General features: G+C 34.3%; 1 protein-coding gene across 1 annotated transcript in view; it reads left to right on the top strand.

The window, feature by feature from the left end:
- The window catches only part of LOC129218944 (ubinuclein-1-like), a 225,001-nt gene that overhangs the window by 121,443 nt on the left and 76,951 nt on the right, over positions 1-26,607 (top strand). The window contains 2 exon segments of the mRNA XM_054853264.1: positions 10,643-10,709; positions 23,318-23,440. Coding sequence (XP_054709239.1) covers positions 10,643-10,709; positions 23,318-23,440 — 190 coding nt within the window.

The following is a 26,607-nucleotide window of genomic DNA, read 5'->3' as shown; positions in this document are numbered from 1 at the left end:
AAAATATTAAACAAAAACAAATTATTTAAAAAATGGTCAGATCCTATGTTTTTAAACATGCTCTTTCAGAAAAAAATACGTTTAAAATTTTAGAAACGACCCCATTGTAACATTTGTGCAAAACAATTTTCAAAAACCTAATGAAACGAAAAACACCAATATAAATTAAGAAATGCATAAAATTCGCACAATAAAAAGAAATCCCCACATTTCTGTCGCCACGATTGCAAATATATTTTACAGTGACGCTGCCTGACGTCACGAAATCCCAGCGCCCTGATTGGTTCCTTCGTAACTTGCCCAGAATTAAAGGCAATTTTTTTCTAGCGGAGGAAAAAGTTTGTCCCTATACGAGCAACTGCAAATTTCCATAGCACACGAGAATTTTGGAGCAATGGTTTGTGGAAGTGAGTAGAAAAACCAGTTCCGGATAGCGTTACGGTTGCTATTGCGGTTGCGATGTCCTGTAATTTCTCTCGTGTGATATCCCCTTAAGTTTAAGCAACTTCGGGTCATCTTCTGGCAATTCAGTAACTTTCTTAAGCACTCTTCGGTAATCTTGTTTATGACATTGCTCACCATTGAGAACACCCACATAACAGTTTATATTTGACAATTACAATGTAAAACAGAACTAAACTGAAATTAATACATGAATTAACCTTTTACAAAAATATCTAATGCGTTTTTTTAGTGAAAAGCAAAATAAGTGTAGGAGCAGCAAGTAAAAACATGCTTTAGCTAGCATTTAATCATTACTGCTAAGAAGGATAGAACAAGATACATTGTTCTCAGTCATATAATGGAATGTGCATCAGTTCAAGCTAATTAATAACATGATATAATTATTCGCTGCCTAATTAAATGTAAACAAAACAGGATTGTGATACATGTATGATCTGAGACATGAGACGTAATTTTCTCAGCATTCATGTTTTTTATCTGTTATGTTCTCAAAATGATTTTTTATTATTCCTTCATAAAATGTAACTGTTATTGCTGTACATTCCATTTTATGAATTTGAGAACACGTTTTTCGTTCTGCCCTGTTTTGATAGCAATGAGTTAGAAATCTATCATGTTTTAACTTGCTCATTCCACATCTTACTTTGCTTCCTATTAAGAGAGCTCAGTTCAAGTAGCCTACCTTTTTTACTAAAAATTAAGGTGTTGTACATTAATGAGGGTTATTTTAGCTTTGTATTACAGTTGACTCTCTGTTTAACGACGCTCAATTTAACGACTTTCTCTACTCAACGACGGCTTTTCACGGTCCCAGATGGTCCACAACAGTGTTAAAAGCATTCTATTTAAGGACGATTTCTACTTAAGGACGATTTTTTGCGGTCCCTTGAAAGTCGTTAAACAGAGAGCCAACTGTATATCGTGATTTTCAATATAAACTGTATTGTAGTTGTTCTCTCTGATAACTAGTGCAATAGGTAAAGTTATCAAAGAGCATGCTTATGGAAATGATAAGTATGCATTTGCATCAAAAGTAAACAATACAGAACATAAACATTTGTTTCATTCTTCTAAAAAATATGGGTTTACAAGTTTAGACACGTTTTATGCACTGTCTTACTATCAGAACACAGGAATTTGTTTAGAAAAATGTGTTCTCATGTGTCATTTGATACTTGCAAACTATATAATGAAACATTGGAATTATTTGTTTTTGTGAGGGGAAATTATATTAAAATATCCATACATTATGTGTAAAAAGGTTAGTTTATACCAAAAAACAGCATCTGGTATAATGAGAAGAATGAACTTTGCATTCTGATTTCTTGGCGTGAAAATGAATGACTTTTAAGAAACTTTGAGGCTCCACATTCCTAAAACTATTAGGAGATCACTTATAAAATTTTTGTCACATTTACTACTGTAAGAAGGTTATGCAGTAAAATTTTCTTAGATTTTCGTTCAGTCCCTTTTTGGATATTAAATCCTAAATTTAGCCTTTTTTCTCTAAGATGCCAAGTTTGACTAATTATATAAAAAAGGACTTTCTTCAGACGTTTCATACTGCTTCTGAGAATAGTTCTATAAGAGATCTATTCAAGGGGGGAAAAGTAAGAGAGTGAGTCTTACTTCCTTCTACTAATATTTTTATGCTGAAAATGTAAAATTTCACTCAAAAAATCTTATTTTTAAGCCAATGTTACACAAGTTCGTTAATATTTATCAGAAAAATAACTGTCATAGAAATTAAGGTCATTTTCCGCTAATGGTTTTTAAATCATTTTGATACATTCGTAAAATAAAAAAGTTGTAAGAGTTTTTGTAAAGTACTACTTTTATGAAAAGTAGACTCTGCAGCAACAAAAAAGGGATTGCCAAAAAAAAAATATGAAGGTTTAAAAATTTTTAAACTATTGTTTCAGACTCCCAATCTAACAGTTAATTAACAGGCAAAAAATTTTAAAAATCAAAAATAGTGAGCAACATTGTTTTCTTTTCCTGTATGATTTCACATGGATTGACCCATGACCGTGTTAAAAGCAGTAGCTAAGTTAAACTTGTGGTTCATGAGAAACAGGCTGATTTTACCACATAGAAATTTGATGAAGCACTGTTAAGAGCAAAAGATGTGACTGAGAAGGAAACAGTATTAAAACAAGAATTGTTTAATAGAATTGTAAAGGTTTTATTAGGAGTTATGGAGTTATAACCATTCCCCTCAAAAATGCAGAATGCAGAAGAATATTAAACTTTGTAGAAATAGTAGAAACATGTCATCTTTTTACTGTCTGCCATAAATGACTCTTGTGTGTGTATGTATATATATATATATATATATATATATATTTGTTATAGTCAGGTAAGTACACTCCTGTTTGTGAAAATTGCACCACCATGCAGGAAGCATCATAGTTGAATGAAATTTAATACACAGTTGAGTGGTAATGGTACAAATAAATTATTACATTTTCAAACCAAACAAACAACAAAAAGAGATAGAAATTAGTATTTTGTGTGGCCACCACATGCCGCAATAAGAGCTGCTACACGACTCAGCATGGAGTGAAACAAAGTTTGAATATCAATTGTTTGTATGCACAACCAAAGTTCGTCGGTCAAAGCAACAGGACAAGGATCACGGCGAGGCGCCGCCGAACGAAATCCCACACATGTACAATCGGTGACATATCCGGGGAATATGCAGGCCAAGGAAGAAGCTGTACCTGCTGGAATATAGCCCCTGGCAATCCTTGCAGGAAAGGAATAGCTTGTGGCTGTAAAATTTCGTTTATGTATCGGGTACTGTTCAAATTTTCCACAATTTGTAGCAATTATGATCGTCCATGATATGTTATGGCACCCCAGACCATAACACCGGGTGTTCATTCACTGTGGCGTTCGATAATGCGCTCCGGAATGTGCCGTTCACCGGCATAGCGCCTGACACGAATTCGGCCATCATGGTGCCACAAATTGAAGCGGGATTCATCAGAAAAGACGTCCTGCTGCCAATCAGCACGCCAGCTCCTATGCACATTGGCCTATTGTAGTCGCAGGTGGTGATGGTTTTGCGTTAGAGGAATCCTGTGTAAAGGAATACTTGCACGCAGCCCACGCTGCAGCAGACATCTCTGAATTGATGAAGCACACAATGAAATAGCTGTAGCTGTTGACCACTGTGCTGCCAATTGTCTAGAAGAAGCTGTGTGGTCAGTCAGCGCCATACGCACCAGGTGTCTGTCATCGCGAGCTGATGTCACATTTCGGGGTCCACTCCCAGATTTCCGAGCTGTTCGCCCTCGCCCGTCCACTGCTTCCAAATACGCATGATTGTGCTGCTGTTACGCTACACACGAGTGGCTACTGCACGATAAGACAATCCAGCTTTACGAAGGCTGACGATTCTGTTCCGTTCAAGCTCCAAAATTTACTCAAATTTTGCTTTCTTTGGTCAAAGAGGCATATTTGTTAGCATAAAATATTATTTTATTTTATTTAGTTTTTATTCTCGGTCCACAGCCGATAATTTAAAGAAAATAATTTAAAGTTAAGTGTACCTACTTTAAGCCCAGTCTGGTAAAAGTAGAACCTGTCAACTAGTTGGTGCTAACACTTCAATCGACGATTCCCCCACGCCATAATTAATGGCGACTGTTTACTGAAACCATCGGAGATTGCATGTCTCGATGTGTCGATTCAGAAAAGTTGAGTTGTCACCTGATCGACTCGAATTAATTCCACTTGTTGACCGCACGTGCTATGGAGAGGAGTACGAATATTCGCGGTAGTGGAATATGCAAATGAGTGATGGTCGAAGTAGAAGTTAGTGTGGTGACGTCATCGAGGCATGGAATCTCATTGGTTGATAAAACATATATATATTGTGGCGAGTGGCAGCAAGGGAGCACTCTCGTCGTCTCTCGTTTTTCTTCTTTCAACGATCCCCAGTGGTTGGTTCTGATCGTGAAGCCTAGTCCGGCTCACGTGTGGGGGGTTTTTCCCGCGATGCTAGCGGGGGTTTTTGTGGTATGTGATGTTTAATCTTCCAAGTCCTGGAATTAGTGAGTCCAGGTGAAGAACCTGTTGTGTTGTGTCCGGCCAATTTAAAATGTCGGGGATGTGAGTTCCACGTGTCTACCTGTGATGTTTACCGATCTACGTATTGTGTAATGTTGCCTGTTCAGTCCGGACATTCCTGAAGTGTGATTCGGCGGACCTTTTGTGCGTTTTCTACCTGATCCTTCGGAGTGGCAAGTGACTGCATCGACATCTTGGTGACATTTTTCTTTATATTCTGGAACCACTTTTGTTATGATATTTTGGGGGTGTATTTTATGGGGATGTTATTCTAGTCATATTTAATAAATGTATTTTTCTGAAACATGTTTTTTTGCTTGTCTCCAACTTGACATTACACGGCCAGTTAATGTTGGCTTAGTTTAAATATCTTAACTTCTGGATTTTAAACTTAACTTTAATTTATGCCAACAAAGTGGTAGCAGAGCTCGGTCGAATGTCATTTTGGTTGGAGACAAATTTGCAAAAGTTTTCAGAATAATGGAAAGGGACTATCGAAACATTAAGAAACTTAACTCCTGCAATTGGGCAACATGGTCGAAAAATATGAAAATGGTACTGATAGAAAGAGATTTATGGGAATTAACCCAAACAAAATTAGAAGAAGGTATTTCGGCAGAAATAAAGAAACGGAGGGGCCAAGCAGTGGCGATTATTTACCTCAACATAGAGGATGAGTTAAAACAACTAATAGATGATTTAGACGATCCATATGCTGTATGGACGTCATTGAAATTGAATTTTGAACCTCCGTCTTTAGCCCGTGTTGCCGGATTGTGGGAGGAGTTTTTTTCTAGCAGAATTAATGAAAAAGAAACTATTGGAATGTTCGCGGCTCGATTGAAGTGTTTGCTCCGACAGTTGGAGGAGAATGGCTATAAAATGGATGAGAAATTAAAGGGATTTCAACTAATACGTAGTTTAGATCAAAATTTTAGGGGAATAGTACAAAATATTTATAGATGGGATGAAAGTAAATTTAACTTTTCAAATGTTTTGGATGAACTTTTAGCAGAAGAGGGGAGATTAAAATTTTTAGGAAATGAAAATTTTGGAAATAGTAGTTCAAGTGTTAATGCTTTTTCAGTTCAGAATAAACACCAGACTGGGCGGAAAGTTGAAAATGTAAATAAATTTGAAACGAGAGTTTGCTTCACATGTGGGAAAAAGGGGCATATTTCGGCTCGGTGTTGGAGCAGAAAACCAACTAATCAAAATAAAGGTAATCGTAATTTTGTCAAACAAAGTAATCCCCCTAAGGCTGGAATGTTTTGCACCATCAGTAAAATATCAGGAGTGCAGGCCAACAACACAAATTTGAAGGAGGAAATACCAGTATTTTTACTGGATACAGGTGCCACGGCACATTTCTGTAAAGATAGGGACTTGTTTTGTGAATTGAGGCCTGTTAAAAATACAAAAATGGAAGTAGCTGTGGGCAATGTAAATAGTCAAGTCGAGGGGGTAGGGAAAATTGTTTTCGAAATTAAAACAGATGGTAAGCTAGTAACCATCACATTGAATGAGGTCTATTATGCTCCAACACTTAGACGAAATTTGCTTTCCGGATCCAGGATAGACAGTCTTGGTTTTTCATTAAGGTGGTATCCTGGTAAAATATGTATTTTTAATAATGATGGTATCAAACTTTTTTCTGCATTTTTAATTGATAAATTGTATTTTGTAAAACCCACTTCATTTTTAAGTAATCAAAGTAGTGACTCACCACCAAATGTAAATGTAACCGAGGTCAAAGGATTAGACCTGGAGTTGTGGCATGAACGGTTTTGCCATATTAATTATGACAGTATCTTGGAAACTGAAAAGAAGAACTGTGTCAAAGGACTTAATATAAAAAGTAGAAACCGGCCAGATTGTGAGCCTTGTATTATTGCAAAGAAAAGAAGGTGTTCATTTAAGCCCACTCCAGGGATAAGGTCTAAAAAACAACTTGAGCTTCTTTTCATGGATCTAGCAGGGCCATTTCCGGTGGAGTCACTAGGGGGGAAAAGATATATTTTTTCCATAATTGATGATTTCTCAAGGAAGTCCACTATTTACTTTCTAAAGTCAAAAGATGAAGCTTTTGGATATTTCCTTAGATACCAGAGGCATGTAGAGAGAGCCCTCAACAAGAAAATTTTGGCCATAAGGTCTGATAATGGGAGGGAATTCACAAATTCTAATTTTGAGACCCACTTAATTAAAGAAGGCATCAGCATAGAAAGAACCAACCCTTATACTCCCGAACAGAACGGGGTAGTAGAAAGATACAATTTGACATTAATGAATGGGGTTAGGGCAATGCTGAAAGACTCTGGACTAAGGGAAGAATTTTGGGCGGAAGCCGCCTTATGCTTTAATTATGTTAGGAATAGAACAGTCCTAAAAGAAAGGGGGAAAACCCCATTTGAGCTGTTCTGGGGAAACAGGCCTTCAGTAAGGCATTTCCGGAGGTTTGGATGTATTGCCTACAGAGGCATGCAAAAACAAAACCTAAAGAAATTTGACTCGAGAAGTAAGAAAGGCATAATGGTGGGCTACGCAACCCAAGCAAAAGGGTACAGAATTTGGGACCCAGAGCTAAAGAAAATTTTTGAAACTATTAATGTGGTCTTCAGGGAAAATTTAATTTGGGGGAAATCAAACTTGAATGGGAATGTAGACAATGATGATGATTATTCTTTTATTAAACCTATTAGTGAAGTTCTCTTAGATAAAGAGATAGATGAAAGAAAGGCTCCCACCCCTTGTGAGGAAATTGAATGGGTGAGGGATGCAGTAAAAAGAAAGACAGGGGACCGTACTGATATCTACTACTATGAAAAAGGAAATAAAACCAGGTTAAGGTCACCCAATGATGTAGAAAAATATTGTAAGAAGAATAACATTGTTTACAATCCTGAACTATTTGATTTCAAAAGTAAAAATGTACCTTATAATCCTTTGTTTGATATTTTTAATTCTCCTAAGGAACAAATGGAACCCGAGCCAGAGGCAAATTTGTCAGAAGTGCTAATTCCACAAAACTATAATCAATGCTTGAAAACCCCAGAAGTAAAACATTGGCAAGAAGCCATGTCAGAAGAAATGAAAGTGATTCAAGAAAGGGGGGTGTGGCAGTTAGTTCCCCAGCCAGTTGGTAAACCAGTACTTGGTAATAAGTGGGTCTATGACTTGAAGAGGAATGCTAAAGGGGAAATTGCCAGATTTAAAAGCAGATTGGTTGCGATGGGAAACAGGCAGGTGGCAGGTGAATCGTATTCTCAGGTTTTCTCCCCAGTTATCAATTTCTCCCTGATAAGAATGTTTTTCTCAATTCTGGTGATATTCCTGGGTTGGAGCCATTTTCAATTAGACGTAAAAAACGCATATCTTTATGCTGATTTGCATGAAGAAATCTATATGCGACAACCACAGGGTTTTGTAATCCCGGGAAAAGAAGACTGGGTATGCCGTCTAAAGAAATCGCTATATGGTCTCCATCAATCGGGGAGAAATTGGTACCTGGAAATTGATAGGGTTCTCCAAGGTCTAAATTTTTTGAAATTTAAATGTAGTAACTGTGTCTATACAAGAAACAGAAATGTGTTTTTATTGATGTATGTAGATGATATAATAATTTTTGGAAAAAATGAAATCATAATTCAGGAAACAATTCAGGATTTATCAAAACATTACGATATTAAAGAATTAGGGAGAACTAAAAAATTATTGGGGGTAGAATTTGAAGAAATAAATGGGGGAATTTTTATACACCAAAATTCTTATATTAAGACAGTTTGTGAAAATTTTGAAAAGTATCAATACCCATACTCGACCCTCCCAATAGCGAAAGGTACAATTTTGTCTTTAGGTGATTGTCCAAAAACGGACCAAGAAATAAAAGAAATGGAGAAAGTACCTTATCGCAATTTATTGGGATGTTTGTCCTATATAGCAGGGAAAACTAGACCGGATATTGCATATACAGTTAATTTATTATCTCAATTTCAAGCAAATCCGGGTAAAAGACATTGGCAGTGTTTATTAAGACTTTTAGGTTATTTAAAATATACAAATTATTATAAATTAAGTCTATCTGCAATAAATGAAATTAAAATCAATGGTTTTTCTGACTCAGACTATGCTGCAAATAGGGACGATAGGATTTCGATGGGGGGAATTATTATTTACATTGACAAAGTACCTATTATCTGGCGAACATTTAAACAAAAGTGTGTTTCATTGTCCACCATGGAAGCTGAGTATATATCTTTGACAGAAGCAGCAAAAGAGGTGGTGTGGTTAAAAAGAATTTTAGAAGAAACATCACATTTTGAAATAGCTGGATATAAATTTAACGGGTCTGTAATTAATTGTGACAATATAGTTGCAATAGAATTTTCAAATTCCCCTATAGAAAATTCCAGAACAAAGCATATTGATGTCAGATATCATTTTTTGAGAAACTTAGTAGAGGAAAATACATTTGAATTAAAATATGTGAAAAGCGCAGAAAATCCTGCGGATACGTTTACCAAGCCTCTGACTCGGGGTACATTGAAAAAAATGTGCAAACTCATTTTTGGTAATTATGAAAATGTAAAAGTTTAATATTCAAATGTGTAAATTTTTCAATGTTTCTCAAAAGTGTTTAAAAAAAAATTTTTTTGTTAATTGTTGTTTGAAATATGTCAGTTTTCATGTCGTTTTGAAGTGTATCGTGCTGTGTAACCGAGAAGGGGGGAATTTGTTAGCATAAAATATTATTTTATTTTATTTAGTTTTTATTCTCGGTCCACAGCCGATAATTTAAAGAAAATAATTTAAAGTTAAGTGTACCTACTTTAAGCCCAGTCTGGTAAAAGTAGAACCTGTCAACTAGTTGGTGCTAACACTTCAATCGACGATTCCCCCACGCCATAATTAATGGCGACTGTTTACTGAAACCATCGGAGATTGCATGTCTCGATGTGTCGATTCAGAAAAGTTGAGTTGTCACCTGATCGACTCGAATTAATTCCACTTGTTGACCGCACGTGCTATGGAGAGGAGTACGAATATTCGCGGTAGTGGAATATGCAAATGAGTGATGGTCGAAGTAGAAGTTAGTGTGGTGACGTCATCGAGGCATGGAATCTCATTGGTTGATAAAACATATATATATTGTGGCGAGTGGCAGCAAGGGAGCACTCTCGTCGTCTCTCGTTTTTCTTCTTTCAACGATCCCCAGTGGTTGGTTCTGATCGTGAAGCCTAGTCCGGCTCACGTGTGGGGGGTTTTTCCCCGCGATGCTAGCGGGGGTTTTTGTGGTATGTGATGTTTAATCTTCCAAGTCCTGGAATTAGTGAGTCCAGGTGAAGAACCTGTTGTGTTGTGTCCGGCCAATTTAAAATGTCGGGGATGTGAGTTCCACGTGTCTACCTGTGATGTTTACCGATCTACGTATTGTGTAATGTTGCCTGTTCAGTCCGGACATTCCTGAAGTGTGATTCGGCGGACCTTTTGTGCGTTTTCTACCTGATCCTTCGGAGTGGCAAGTGACTGCATCGACATCTTGGTGACATTTTTCTTTATATTCTGGAACCACTTTTGTTATGATATTTTGGGGGTGTATTTTATGGGGATGTTATTCTAGTCATATTTAATAAGTATTTTTCTGAAACATGTTTTTTTGCTTGTCTCCAACTTGACATTACACGGCCAGTTAATGTTGGCTTAGTTTAAATATCTTAACTTCTGGATTTTAAACTTAACTTTAATTTATGCCAACAATATTAAAGATTCAGTTAACGTTTACTCTAGCATATACCACCGATAATGATACACGCCTCGCTACAGCCATCTATTTATATTCAGTTCGATCTGCCGTTCAGAGGGCGCTGCTCAGCATACGCATGCGCTACCGGTTTGCAGTTCTAATCATCTGCATATCATGCCCTACTTTACATTTCCTGCAATTTTCAGCTCACTTGCGTAAGTCCTTCGTGGTGTTGCAATTTTTACAAACAGGAGTGTAGACAAGTAACATTCTGTTAATTTGTCTATTCTGTTGACTTTTATTAGCAGTTTCAATGTTATACTAATTTGATTTCATACCTACTTATAACCTTTTTAGGTATTTCTGCTGTAATGCCAGCAATGTTAGAAAAATATTCAGCTGCACTAAATGCTTGTGATGCAAAGTAAGTGTTTCTTGGTTGTTGTTTTTTTTTTTATTGCACAAAACATTGTTTCCCAAGATGTATTCTTAGGATGCCAAATGCATCTTAATATGACTTTTTACTATTCCAGTTATCCACTTTTATTGTACTTAAAATTCATAATTTATCTGCCAATTACCCAGCTAGTGTTTTTAATTCTGTCTGTTGGCTTAACTAAACACTTTTTTCCCCTTGCACTAATAAATTCTTCTAGTAGATAATATTAAGAAACATGAAAGAAGTTGAATTTGTTCTGGATGTTTTAAAATATCTGTATGTGTAATGAGCAGTTAGCTTTAACAATCATTAATAAGCATGAAAGTGCAAAAATCTAAACTTATTTTGGGATAGATTTTATTTCTTTTCCCTTTTTAGGCTTTTTTGAATCTATAAATAATTATTTCAAAATTCCTGAATCTGGAATTCATTCATGCATCAAGAGACTTGCCGAAATGTATCTTATTCTAATTGATCTGTCAATACTTGGAATGCATTTTTCACTTCTCCAAAAAATATCCTGTTGTATGTTAACAAATAAAAAGGTGCATATCAGAGAGAAAGGTATCCTTAGAATCTTAAGGACTAGAGAAAGGGCATTTACTAATAAAGATTGTTCGCGCATTCCGTATTCCAGCACTAATTTTTGAAGCTGCAGATTCTGTTAACTTGATTGACTGAAACAGTCGCAAAATAATGTCTCCACCAGACCTTTGCAACTTCCTTTCCGACGATTTCCGAAATATGTTGGTCATATGATTTCAGGTTAAATATGGAGCTTTATTCAAATTCCCTGCCACACACAAGCCGTTGAACATGTCACCAAGTTAGTTTCATAGGCATCAAATTAAGTATGTGGCCAGGAGAAGTCTAGTTTATTTTCAGTTTTAAAGTAACACTGCAGTATACCTATTTAGCATTTTTGCATACATGCAGTTATGCTGTCTTTACAACCCTGATGTCTATATAGCTTAAGCTGTATATTTTGTTATTTTAATAATGCATAGTCTACAAGCTTTATAAATTATTTTGTAATTATTCCTCAATGAATAGAAATCTGTATGATAAATTTCAGAATATGAATTCTTTTTTTTTTTTTGCTTATTTTGCAGTTTTGTAACCGTATTAAAACTTTGATTTCTAATAAACATTTGTCCTACATAGGGTTGGATTGTAAATAAAGACCCTGAAATCCCTTCATAGTAATTAGTGTTAGGGAGTTATGTTTTCTGCACTAAGGCTAAGTGCTCTGTAGAATTGAAATTTTTTCAGCCCACCTTAACGTATATACCAATTACATTAAAGGATTAGATACTTTACTGTGTCAGTTTACATTGCACAGTAATGTGTCAATAAGAAAGTAGTTTTTCTGAAATATATTATTTGGCTTGCTGTCAAAGTTTCGTTGCATGTTCTGATCGCTGGATAGGCAAGAAAAACTTTCATAATATAAAGAATATTTTACTATGTTAAGATATATTTCTTTTAAGCAGCTTCATACAGTATATGGCAGTGTTTTAAAATAATTTTAAACAGTATTAAAATATTTTTTGTCTGTGTCCTGCAACTGTTTTATAGCACTAAATTCTTGGCAAACTATAATTTAGTAACAAAAATCTTTTTTTAGTTAAATTTATAAATTAACTGTAGAAAAATATAAATTATAATTGTTATACATTTTTTCTATCCTATATTAATATTCATACCATGGAGTGAATATGGGAAATGTTTACATATGCTCCAGATGCTTATATTCACAAGTGCCCCATCATCTACTTTAGGACTAATTTGTAAAAATAAAGAATTTTCAATTCAATGAAAAAATTTAAACACTCACAAATTTACGTGAATGGTGGTTACAATACAATGGTTTGCAATAATTAAGTTTAGCTAATTAGTCAGCTCAAAATGTTTTCACATGAAGAAGACGGTGATAAAATTACATAAAACAGCTGCTGAAACATAGAAATTGCTTCAAGTTATCATAGTAAAATTAAATGTTCACATATGTCCCTTTTTTGCTGTGTATTGTACATATTAAAAGGTAGACTTGTTATCAACATTCAAATATCTTAATAAATAATGAAGTATTGTTAATCATTGGGGGGGGGGGGGGATGGACCAATTCAAAATTAAAGAATATTTTAAGAAGTTTTTTGGGTATCATTTCAACATTCTTACAAGTTTCCACTGGCTACTTAAATGGGACTTTCTGCTACCTTATGTTGGCACTAGATAACTTGGGAGTCTTTTTTAAGCAAAATCAGGCTAAAAAGCAACCAATTTCCACTAGGGCTACTTTTTTGACAGTTTGTTTTTTTTGAAAGCAAGGTTTTATTTCCAAATACACGAGGTTTTCCCACCCTATAAGTTATTTTGAAACCCCCAATTCTTATTACTATTATTATTTGTTTAATCATTTCTATTTTACATTATATTTGTTTAAAAAGAAAAATTCTTTCACCTTTTATTTTGGTCCTGTCTACTCCATTGCTTTTAAACAACAATCAAGGAACAATTTAAATGATTGAAGAATCTATTCTCTATTTTTGTTTTTGGGTGAAAAGCAATTTGCTTAATAGCCATAGCTGCCAAATTCTCCGTTTTTTACGGTGTTTTTTCTAATTTTATTTGCATTCTCTGAAAATCCAATTTTTTCCAAAAAATCCCATTGTTTTTGGACCCCCCCCCCCCTTTTTGAATAGCTTAACTAAATTTTAGCAGATTGAAGGAACTGATCTGTTTGAAAAAAATTCTTACCTAAATTTTAAAAATAAATAGCTCATTTAGCAAAAATCTATTTTTAGAAACTTCCCATCATCATTAAGCCCATGCTTCGCCAAATATTGCATACAGTATTTGAGATTTCAATCCTCCTGCATCTTGTAAATTTTTCGATCATTTTGAAAGTTTTTTTAATTTTTAACGTCAATTATTTGATTCAAATTTAAAATCTAAAAGCAATATTTTTTTTAAATTCAGACAGTTTGAAAATAAAATATTGCCACCATTTAAAATATGAGTTCCAAACAGTTCCAAGGTACAACATCCTATTGTACCTTGGAACACATCCTATTGTACCTTGGAACACATCCTATTGCACCTTGGAACACATCCTATTGTACCTTGGAACACATCCTGTTGTACCATGGACACTTATCATGATTCAGGAAACTGCCATATACTTGAACCGATTTTCCACCAAAAAAAAAAAAATAAATAAATAAATGTTTTCATAGTAATGAATTAAACAGTAAATAATGAGTTATGATTAATAAATTAATGATTATTATCTAACATTGAATGTGATTAAAAGCATACATCAGATTAAAACATTTTCCCATGTTCCTAAACACATCTTAAGAACCATGTGTATGTTGTTCCTTTGGACATGTCCTAAAGTACCATATGTTTGACTTTCCCGAGGTACAATTACCACGTCGTATAAGAAAAACTAAAATGGTGGTCAATCTAGATGCGCTATCATTATTTTCTCATAACTAAAATATTTAAAGTATTTCTCTTTTATAACAAAATAAAATTCAGTTGATTAGTTTTACAAATACAAGGACAGAAAATGAAATAAAAATAAAGCAACTATTTACTTTGGAGTCATGAAATTTCCTTTCTCTCACAAAATCATCCATTCAACGCTTTTGATGCTGATTGTTCAGAGGTCTGGCCAGAGGAAATTTGGGTCCGGTAACGGACTCTTCACAAAAATCCGATCAACCAAAATGGACCCTTCACAAAATTCTGATAAACCAAAACGGACCTTTCAAATTATTTATTGAAAGAGAAAATCTGAATTAAAAATAATGTACATTTCCGTATATAACCTGATAATTGTTTGAGTTAAATTAAGGGGATCACCTTATTAGTCTATGGGCCGAGTACAAATATCGTTCAAGTTCGTTTACCAATCTTAGGGACTACGTGAACTTGCTTGAAATCTGTTATAAATGATAAACTCAATAGAAAAATACAATGTTCACAAGCTGGAATTGTCTCATTAAGTTTTAATTAGTAATTGAAATAGGAACTATGTTCCGTGGACTGTTAGCACTTACACAAAAATAATTGTCTCTAGATGGCGCTATTAAACGCAATATTTATAATCTAAAAATTTAATAAACAGTTTTCCAACCGAAATTTTACTGTTTTGCTCAATTTTTCGTTGCAAAATCAGGGGTCTGTATAGGATTTTTCACAGGGTCCGTTTTTTGTGAAAAATCAAATAATTTTGTGAAAAATGAATTAATTTTGTGAAAAATCAAAAAATTTCGCAAAAAAAAAAAAAAAAAAAAAAATTTGTTCAAACGAAATTTTAGAATTTAGAGGTGGCACAAACTGCATCAATTAAACTTAAAGTTGAGTGTTTTCCTCTTCTACGTCGAGAAAATCATTCTGGATTTTTTTTCTGAAATTTGGCGGGGGGGGGGGGGGGGGGGGGGCATCGCTCTTTCAAGTATCAATATTTATCTACCATTCTGCAGTATGTTAAATTATACTAGATATATTTCTGATTACTATATATTATACTAGATATATCACCGAATAGCAATAATTAACCTACAAAATCTTAAGAATATAAACAACTCTAACAGATACCATCGATGTTTAAAAAATATTATAAAATTAAACATTAGCAGACGATAAATTGAAAACTAAAAAGTATATTTCATATCACGATGTTTTACCTTTTCCTTTTTTAATAATATTGCTTTTTGATTACAGACGATATTTTGAGCTCATTTTTAGCCTACTTTCTCGTCAAAGTAATATAAAATAAAAAAGGACATAAAAGGTGGTTTACTGTGCTAAGGTTAATGTATCGTAAAAATATTGCTTAGTACAAAAAATAAGTCAAAAAAATCGATAAAATATTTTAATAAATATCAAATTCAAAAGTAGGGGTTTGAGATGGGGAAAATATGTGTCTGTCGGTCGACCTATGGTGTTCCCCCCCCCCCCCCCAAAAAAAAATAAATTAACCAATCGTTCGATTCAAACAAACTTTTCTACTTCCTTTTACAAAAAAGGAAGTGTTGTATTCGCGAAAAAAAATTTCTCTCAAAAATTACCTCAATTTCCATTTTGCTCAGCCCCGAATGAATGTTGAGTTTTTTTTTTCGACTCGACCTCACGTGGATAAGTGCCTAGACACACGAAATATCCATTTTGACTATTCCCGAGTTAATTACAGCGAGTTTTCTTGTGACGTCCATATGTACGTATGTATGTGCGTATGTGCGGATGTATGTCGCATAACTCAAGAACGGTATGTCCTAGAAAGTTGAACTTTGGTACGTAGACTCGTAGTGGGGTCTAGTTGTGCACCTTCCCTTTTGGTTGCATTTGGGTGTTTCTAAAGGGGTCTTTTGCCACTTTTTTGGAGGAAATCATTGTTATTTTCGATGTAAACTCAAGTGGTGTTATAATTTGGAGGACACTTGGCAATATATCGCCAGTCTTTTGGTCCCCTAGTTTACAAATTTGGCGATATTTTTTTTTTTTTTTTTTTTGAGCAATCACGATTGCTTATTGTTCTCATTTGACCGTTTTTGGTGTCCGTGCCTTTTTCAACTTGGACCAGAAGCCGCTGCAGCACCACCGCCCACCATCCTCTGCTGGCGGCGCGGCTGCTCCGGTTTTGAGCTATCCGCTTCTCCTGGTCGGAGGCGTCCATGTCCTACGCACACGCACGTTCACACACATACACTCACACATGCCTACGTGCATACACACAGGTCTACGCACACACACAACTATGCACAAGTAACCGTCCAGGAGTAGAGGCAGACTTGGGGGGGGGGGGGGGACAGGAGCCGTTTCCGACAGGGTCCTGTCTCAGTTCGTGATTGCGAAAAACATAATTTGAATTCAAAATTTCAGAATTCAAATTAATTTTCTTTTTTTTAATCTGGTTCCTTTCGCCACTGATGGTGATATTCAGAGAGTAAACTACTGAATCACATTAAAATTGCCAATAATGGAAAAATTACATTAAATTGGAGTATAAGGAAGTTGTGTTTTTTTTTTTTTTTTTTTTTTTAAAGATCTTCCTGATGGCACCTCATTCCGGTATTTCATTTTTTGATTTGAATATTTTTTCGTTCAATTTTGAACAGTTCAAAGCATTTTATATTAGCGCTTGCGGGAAAAATTTAAGGCAAATATAAAATGTGAACTTAAAGACGGATTTGTTTAAGAGAAACTTTGTTGGAAAAGGCTCTTGATAAGAATATTTTTATAAATTTTTTTAAATTAGCCATTAAGGGCAATTTTTCGACAATTATTATTACTTTTTTTTTAACATTAACGACAACGCGAAAAATTATTTTATGTCGCCAAAAATTGACAAAATGGAGTAGATTCTGAATACATTCTTAAATTTTTGGTGACAAGACATAAAAATGAAAGTTATTAATAAATGTAGAAATATCATATATCATAGATTTAACATTGATGAAAGTCAGAGACTCATAGAAAGTCATATGACTGAATCAAAATGAAATGAATTTAAAGCGCAAATGTTTTTACCAGGGCTGCGGAGCTGGAGTGAAAAAGAACCAATTCCGAACTGTGACTCTTACCCTATCCCCTCGTTTGTGCACTAACTATCAAGCAAATATTCATTGCTGATGCTTGAATATTTTAATCCAGTGGTGAATAACCTTTTTTTTACCTGCGGGCGACAACTCACATTAATAGGAATCTCGTAGACCAGAACAAATATCAAATTTATTTATATGATTTAAGTTTTTCGAGATAGCATGGGAAAACAAGGGAAACAAAAGACAATTACAAACCAAAATTGCTGTCTTAATTACTACATGCTTATTTTATTGCATCTGTGTTTCAGAAATCAATTTATGACTACTTGACTTCAAAATTCATAACACCAAAAGAAGATTACTAGTATTTTTGGAAGGTTTTAGAATATATTTTTCGTTTTTTAGCACTGAATACAACGACGGGGCACATGGGTCATCATTTGATCCGCGGGCTGTAGGTTGAGCACCACTGATTTAATCAATGCTCTCAGTTCATCAGAACATTGGATGGACTATAAATGCGGGCAGTATTGAAATACAATTTAGCACTATTTCCATTGCATCAGATATATATAATGTTCAAAAACTAGTCTCCTGTACATGCCCGAAAACTCGGTGTTCTTCAAAGAGATGTAGTACATGCAAGACGTAAAATTGTTCATGCACATAATTTTCCTCTAGTGACTGTAGCTGTATAAACTCTCAGGAGGAAAATAACTCCATACGCAAAAACAGGATAAATGAATTCAGTGATTCTGACGATTATACTTCAGAATGAAGAGTTTGCTTCTTGAAAAAAACTGTTTTTTTGATGTATATACATAATGTTCTTAATGTACATGCATAATATTTTAAATGTACATGTATAATATTTTTTATGTATTTAAAATTTGTCTGCCTCTTGCTTGTCAGTTTCACTCCTTTTCATGTATCTTTAATGGTCTGTTGAAAAATTATGAGACACTATTTTTTTTGTGAACATTAGGTTTTTTTCATCTGTAGACACTAAGGATTCAGAAAAATATCACTTTTCGTAATCCCCGAAGTTGGCAAACAAAACCATGTTTTTAAGCATCTTTTATGCCTTCGTCCCACAGCCTATATATGCGGATCTAATCTGCTAATTTGGCAAAAAAAAAAAGTTGGCTCTCTTGCAATGCTTACGCAAACGATAAATCACTAAATACTGCCAAATATAAAACGCTTCTTATTTATTATATAGTTTGTTTAAAAAAAAAAACAAATACAAATCAGAGATTAGAACTTTGAACTGCTAACGGATAGCTAGAAATAATGATCACTTGAGATAGGTACCAGCTTTTAATTTAGCTATCACCATTCTGCAATGTATATCGTATTTTTCACATTTTTGTTGGTTTCGTTAACTCTTTAAGAGGCAAACAAATAAAATTTTACTATAAATGTAGTAAAGTCATTTAATTAAAAAGTTGTTCACATAGAGATTGAAAAAAAAGACCAAACAAGTCATATACTTTCTACCGGAAATAACTACTTTTAAAAAATTTCAATGGCGTTAATTTTGTCTTGATCCCCTTCCACCCATGCATTACTAGATGTATATTTTTGAAATAGCATTTTTTACAAAATTATTTCATTTTCCACAAAAAAACGGACTTTGTGAAAAATCCTGGACTACTATCCTTGTTTAAGGTGGCGACAGATCAGGGAAAAGTCGGGGAACTTTATTAATCAGGGAAATATCAGGGAATTTTGAAAAAATAACAAAAAATCAGGAAAAATTGATTTTTTGAAGAAAAATTTTTTTGCTTTACAAAATTAAGTACTCTTAAATCCCTACGCATTTTCCGCCAATTATCTGTTCAAAAAAAAGTAAAATTTATGAGGTGCGATTATACACTGCCGCATATTTGTGCATCTTTTTTCCTCAACATCAAAGTATTGAATCTTATCTATTAACCACAGAATGAACTTCCTAAGATTGCTTTTGTGTCTGTTAATTGTTTATTTTACCTAGCTTGAAATTTCCTTTTACGCTTTCAATGCTACGTAAAATAAACAACCATACAGGCAAAGAGGAAGCCTTCAATTATGCCTTAGCTCCTTTGCCTTTATTCCATTGTCTCGAAGTAATTAGCGTACTATAATCACGATTTCAAGAAGAAATTTTTGGTTTTTAAATTAATACTATAAAAGCTTAAAAGTTATTACTTCTTCGCGTTTTTAATTTAAGTGCTAAAATTGGACTTTCAATTAAAAAAACTTTGTTTTTTTGCCATTATACTATTTGTTGTCACCGCAGGTTATAAAGGTTTTCTTTTCTTCAGACTTTAGTGATTCTTTAATTTTATAACCAAGTTGTATTCTTTTATGTATTTTGAAATTAACCAATTGCTTTTTTTTCCCTTTTTTTTCCCTTGCATTTCCAAGTTGTTTGTTACAAAAGCAATCTAAGATTTTTTTTTCTCGTTACATGCTGAAATCATTTGAAATAGAGTTAACTTGTGTACTTAAGAAAATATCTTTATTTTTTATTGTTAAAATGCTGTATTCATTCATTAAAACCTATGTTCTTGATTAGAGAAAAGCTCCCTATGAATGGTTGTCAAATGGTTTCATCTGTTTTGCATAAATATGTCAATTAGTTAAGAATAACTACATTACTTCTATTCTTTCACTATTACTTGTTATTCTTGCAGCAATTATTATACTGTTTGAAAACTTAGAACTAAAAAGTAATTGAAATTATTTTGAACTATCATAAATACACATGTTTTTAAAAGTAATTTTAATAGTTTCTTAAATTCATATGCTAAGTGGTTTCTGGAAGTAAAGTTTTTTATTTTTTTTTTTAATTTTCTATAATCTTTCCATTGTATAAAAATTTAATATACTGTTATGTAGGTCATTCTCCCCCCCCCCCCCAAAAAAATTGTCTTGTTTTTTTTAAAACCATTTTATTAAAAAAAGTAACATCTTTTTAAAATATATATTTAGTTCAACAACTTTACATAACTTAAAAAGTTTAAAATACTGCATTTTATACAAACATACAATGGATTTCAAGTAAAGCAAAGAAAGAAAACCATTATCATTGGTAACGCAAATCAGGAAAATTTGGTGAACTTAATCAGGGAAAAGCTGGGGAACTTTTTTTCACAATTCCTATCGCCACCTTGTTGTTACAATGGCACCATTTAATGGTGATGATTACAATTAGAGATTACAAAAAACATTGCTGCTAAAGATAGATTCTTAGAAATTAGCAGTGTCCCAAGGTACAACACTCTCCCCTATATATTCATGTACTGTACATCACTGCCTTCCTTATTTCAGTACTGAGACATGTTAAAAATCTGCTGTCTTGAGAAAAATGCATTGAAAACAAAATTCTGCTTTATAAAATGAAAAATGTGCTAGGGAAAATGAAATTAGAGAGAGAGAGAACTGGAATTCACATCATATCTCTATCTGAAACTAGATAAAGCATAAAGCTGTATATCCGTATAGAATTTTCAAAACTAAGCTTTTTTAAAGATATTTTGAACAAGAACACTGATAAGTGTGTGTGGGAATATTGGAGCCTATGCGTTAACTGCCTCGTGCTGTTATAACTACAAGGGACGTTTTTAAAGTAAGGTCCATTTTGCAATAAAAAAGGAGAGAGTACGGATAGAGCCAAGAAATTTATTGCACAAAAATCTACCGCCCTTACGCTATATTTCAACATTGCTCCCGTGATTTTCCAAGCATTTGTCAAAGCTTGGTACAGGTTTTTGTATACCTATTCGTAGAAAATTACCGCCTGTGTAGTCAACCATGGGGTAACATGTTCTCTGAGCTCATTATTGCTGTTGCACCACAGACCACCTAGGAAAGACTTCAGACGCTGAAACAAATGAAAGTTGCTGCGAGCAAGGTAGGGGCAGACCAGAGGATGTTCAAAAAGTCCCAACCTAGGCCCTGTAAGCACAGGCAGCAACTTTGTACGAATATGTATATAAAAACCTGCACCATGCTATGGCAAATGCTTGGAATACCACAGGAGCAATGTCGAAAAATAGCGTAAGGGTGGTAGAACTTTGTGCAATAAATTTCTTTGCTCTATCTGTACTTGTTCTTTCTATTTATTTCAAAACGGACCTTACTTTAAAAACACATCTCGTATTTCATTGAGCTGCTTCCAAGTATTCTCAATGTTTTAGAATGTAATATTTTGTATTTTATTTTGTTCTGTTATTCTTTATTTTGTAAAAGGGAAAAGCTTTTAAACAAAGAAACTTGCACTTGTTTCCTCCAATCCATTGAAAACTACGCTTACCTGTGTAAAAAAAAAAGCAGTGGCACTGGGGAGTGAGTCTTGTACCTTTTCTTTAAGGGTTTAAAAAAAAACAAGTAAAAAATCAGTCTCAAAAGTCCAAGGTTCTGCTTAATCCGAGGTGCTTTTGTTGATAGTTTTAATGTATTTTTTAGAGATAAAAATGTTTTAATATGGAAATTGAAATATTTTGCTGTGTAGAACTTTCCTAACAATATACAGAAAAGAAATTGAAAGCTTTATGTCGATAACACTTGCAAGTTACATGAAACATTCTTTGACTGTTAGAGATGGATTTAGAAATGCTTTCGAGAAAGTAGGAAGTAGATTCATACAAAAAATGACTTTGAACTAAAACATTGTTTTGCCCCAAAGAATGAACAAACAGCTCTTTTGGAATATCCGATTGCAATTTAAAAGGGAAGTGCAAAACTTGACGCTGTACAAAGCATATATACAATTTTATTCTTCTATGACTAACGTTTTTGTATTATGTGAGGTACATAGGTACGCTTACACTTAGAAACAAATGTCACGGCAAAACTTATTCGAGGATGATCAAAGGGCAGTTTTGGTTGCCTGTAAGTTTACACACAAGTACGTGTAGACATCAAGAAAAAAAACTTATCCAAATTTGCTTAGGGTTAATTAGGGAGGAAATAATATTTCTTTTTCATAGCGTAAGGAAGTAAACAGCGCATGTCTTTATGTAGTCCATAGAATTTTTCGGATAATACGAGGTAAGAAGAGCCCCAATTACCTCGGGATTTTCAAGACTCTATTGTATTTTTATTTCCTTTGTTTCATTTTTTCTTTTTATACATCACATTGCATTTACTTTTTGAAGGACGATAAGAGTCATATGGATCTAGGCTCTCACCCATGTCACAGTAGTTTCCTTTTACTTTGTTGAAATTGAAAAGGGAATTTAACAAAAAAAAAAAAGTAAAACATTCAAAAGTCAGAAAGAAATCAAGATTTGAACTTACCAAAGTCCTGAGGGCTTCATATTTCGGACTTAGTTCTGTACATCCTGTGCTATTTTTTTCAGGAAATTTCAATACTTTTGAAAAAATTCCTTTAAAAAAAATCTTATAATTTCCTATATCTTTTCTAGCAAATGTCACTTCTAGGCATTCATGTAAAAATGAAATTTAATCACTTTTTTCTTTATTTGGGGTCCCTATTCCCCCAGGCCCCACTGCTATTGTACCCATGGCCTCCCCCATTTGGGGGCTATGGGTTTGGGATTTGTTACTACACATATGAGGCAGTGAAAAGCAAGGGATGTAAGTGAACTTTTTGAAGTTTTGAGAAAACACATTAAAGTTCAGATCCTAGGTAGGTTCTCATTGAAATTTTTTTCTAAACCATGTGGTATAGCAGTACCTACCAGTGCTACTAGTACCATCTCTTGCCCCAAAGCAGAGGAGATGTTCCTCTATTACTTGCAATATTTATCTTCAAAATTTTAAATGCGGCACATAGCATCCCTTTGCTTCTCACTGCCTCATATAATGTTTGCTTTTAGCCAGTACTATGATGCATCCTCTATTTTTTTTTTTTTTTTCTAATTCGTTGAAGTTATCTATAATATGCTAATGATTTATGCTATTTTTCTCGGACATTTTGGTTAAGATGCTCTACTGCCATTGATAAGTTATTTCACAAACAAATTTTTTATGAAATAACTTTATCCTACTAATGTAACATCATTCTTTATTACTGATTATTTCCAGGGAAGAGGAAAGAAAAGTTAACCCTTCTACAAATGGTAGTGATGCTGAAGAAAGCCAAGATGGGAGTGAAAGAAAAGCTTCACGACTACCAAAAAAACATTTTGAATGGAATGAGACAATTAGGTATGTAATCCATTCATTTCCAAAACTTATCTGTGCTGAAAATAATGTATCATACTATAATTTATAAGTCATAACACTAAAAATTCATCTTCTTTATAAGACAATGAAAACATTGTAATACAATTACCTGTCTCAGGATTCCGAGATAACTTCCAAAAGCTAAAAAAAAATTTTTTAATAGAGGAGTTTGAAAATATGTCTCTCTCTGACTCGCCGTCACTGATTTTATAGCTTGTAATTGAGACTAGGTGACTTAGATCAGAGCAGTAAGTATGAAAAATGTTCATTCAATTTTTTGAATACAGCTGGAGTAGTGTTGTGATTGTGTTAAAGGAAGACGTTTCAAGCCAACTAGAAAATAGAATATTGGTCTTGTTATCACATACACCAGGTGCAGATACAAGGAAGAGGCTGTTGCTCCTCTGCTTTTTCGATGCTGAAGTTCAAAAAGCACGAATTTTGAACATGTTCGCTGATATTATAGGAAAGGGAGAGGTAAGGTGGGATACTTACATTTACTCCACAGAAATGTTTAGAGATTGAGGTTTTAAAAACACGATTGTAAGGTCATCTTTGATTGTCTTAGAGCAGGGCTTCCCAAAGAGTGGCCAAAATTCAGTATGGGATCTGCAATAAATTTTAAAAGATAAAAGTTTAAGAAACATGAAATGTTACTTAAATTTTGAATTAGAAAACTAGAATTTCACCTTTGAAGTAAGGAGTTGTCAACAACTAAGGTACAATATTGCAAGATCATGAATAGGTGATCTTTTGTCGAACCGTTTTCTGTTTCAACAAAACCGTGCAGTCTCCAGTCATGTGAATATGAATGTTTGACAGACATAACTTCACACTTTTTTCACCTTGAAATCTACCTGCTGAAAGTATACTTACCTCGAAGGTCTGAAAAGTCAGACTAAAAAAGAGATGCAGTTAAACCTCGTTGAATCCCCCCCCTCCCGAAAAACCACCACCCTCTTAGTTTGACAAGAAAGGTATTGAATAAAACATTTAGTATAGGAATGCAATGCAAGTTCCCTCCTTAAACTGCCACCCCACCCTCCACCAACCGCCACTGATTTTCGAGGAAAACTGCATACTCGGTATGATAATGTGGCTGTTTAAACCGCCATATTGAAAGACCATGTCAAGCAATTTCAACTTGGCAATAAGCCATTTAGGAGAGAGAATGTCCATGAGGAGCCACAGAGGGAAATCTTGAATGTCACACATAAATGCCACTAATGCCCCATACAAATGCACCTACATTAGCTGCTACGTAATTGTCCAGCTCTCTTATCTCTCTTTCTGTTTAATACTCCCCCTACTGCACTCAGTCGCGAAGGAGTACTGTTCCCAACATCTCCATGAATTTTAACTGGATCTTATCTGCTCCCCCACTTTTTTCAACCTTTTCATATTGACATTTCACTACTCAGCTACGAAAGCATTCATTAATCCTTTTCTGTTCCGGTCAGTAGGGGAGGGTGCTGAGGCTTAACCTGTAATTGACACTGTGTGCAGACTTCAGCAAACAAGTTTGTATCAACATATTCTATAACATCCTATTCTTTTGCTTCCTTTTGCTACAATACCAAAAACAATCTTTAGCATACACGAAAAAATTCGAATTTGCGAGTTTAAGAATAAATGTACCGATTCACAAGCCATCAATTTATTGTCAATGCCTGATTAATGCACCATTCTGTGAGTTCGTGGACCTGGACACCATAATTTTAAGGGCACCAAAAGAGGATAAATTTATTTGTACCCCCCTTTTTTTAAGCTTGTACTTTGATAGCGTGCAGGTTTTATTGTGAGGGGGCACCAAATTGAACTAGGACCTGGGCACCACTTTGTCTTGATAGGACCTTGCTTATAGATGAACATTTTTCAAGTTCTAGAAAAAGAAAAGAAATGGTACCCAAAGAATCGTCCTTGAGCAGCGACAAACTACTGGAAATCCAAAGGCATTTATTTTTTAAACTTCATTTGGAAACGAAAACAAATGCCTTCATATGTTTTTTCATGAAAACATGCATTTATGCAGATTTGGGGAAAACTCTTTAAACCGCCACCCTCGAATTTGCCAACTTTCGGCCCATAACTTGGGTTGGTGGTTTAACGATGTTCGACTGTACCTTGGCTATTAGTTCTTTCAGAACAACATCATTTTAGGAACCATGTCAGTACTGAATTTTCCCACAAACCCTAAAAAAATAATTTGTTTGGAGCCTGCAAATTTTACCTTGTTCCTAAGATTTTACAATTTTTGTCAGTCAGTGCTTACCTTCATTTTTAGCTTCAGCTGGAAAACAAAAATATGAACTGTTGAAAAAGCAAAGCCTGTTGTTTAAAGCTCGAGATTAGCAGTTGTCTGTTGCCAATGGGCAACCATTTCGTTGAAATTGGCTACCAAAAAATTATGTCTCAGTCGAAAAATGTGATGACCATATTAGACCTCAAGGTTTAGAAAATTTTCAAGTGGCCAATGGCCACTAGGCTCAAAAAGCTTGGTGGCCACCAGTTTTACCGGATTTCGAAAACAGCGCTGTATTACAAGAATGGGGGTGGGGGAAGGGGAGATTTCGATTTGTATTTTTTGAAACAAATATTATGAAAGTGATGCTAAAGGAATGCTAACAATAAATATAAATTATATTACTCATGGAAATATAAGAGGCATATGGTGAAGGTTGGGAGCTCCTGAAGCAAATGGTTCATTTCACCCATTTTAAAGTTTATAAGAAAAAAAAATCATTAAGCCAAAAATAAAGTAGTGTACACAGTACCATGGTCCCACAGTGAAAAAGAAATTTTTTTGGCATAAATATATTTAACTACAAACCTCCTCCAGTAATATACAATTTGGCATTTACCAAGAATATATTTCCAAAAAAAAAATCATTCTTTTTGCATTATTTGAACTAAGAGTATGACCAAACATGGCAACTACGTTCCATATGCAGCGTCGCCATGTTAGGATGACTATGAAGGGAAAACAATCAAAGGACTGGCTATTTGGCTTATATTTTAATCTGATGTGATTGAAGATTAAAAAATTACAACTGTTATTCGAATAAATAGAAACTAGCCCCCGTTGTTTGAATGATTTTCAATGGAACGTATTCTTAATCGATCGCGAGTATTACCGTTCACATGACAGC

The sequence above is a fragment of the Uloborus diversus genome, chromosome 3 (assembly GCF_026930045.1).
Source record: "Uloborus diversus isolate 005 chromosome 3, Udiv.v.3.1, whole genome shotgun sequence".
NCBI classification, from domain to species: Eukaryota; Metazoa; Arthropoda; class Arachnida; order Araneae; family Uloboridae; genus Uloborus; species Uloborus diversus.
Note: the sequence above shows the minus strand (reverse complement) of the source record. Positions and strands in the feature narration are given on the sequence as shown.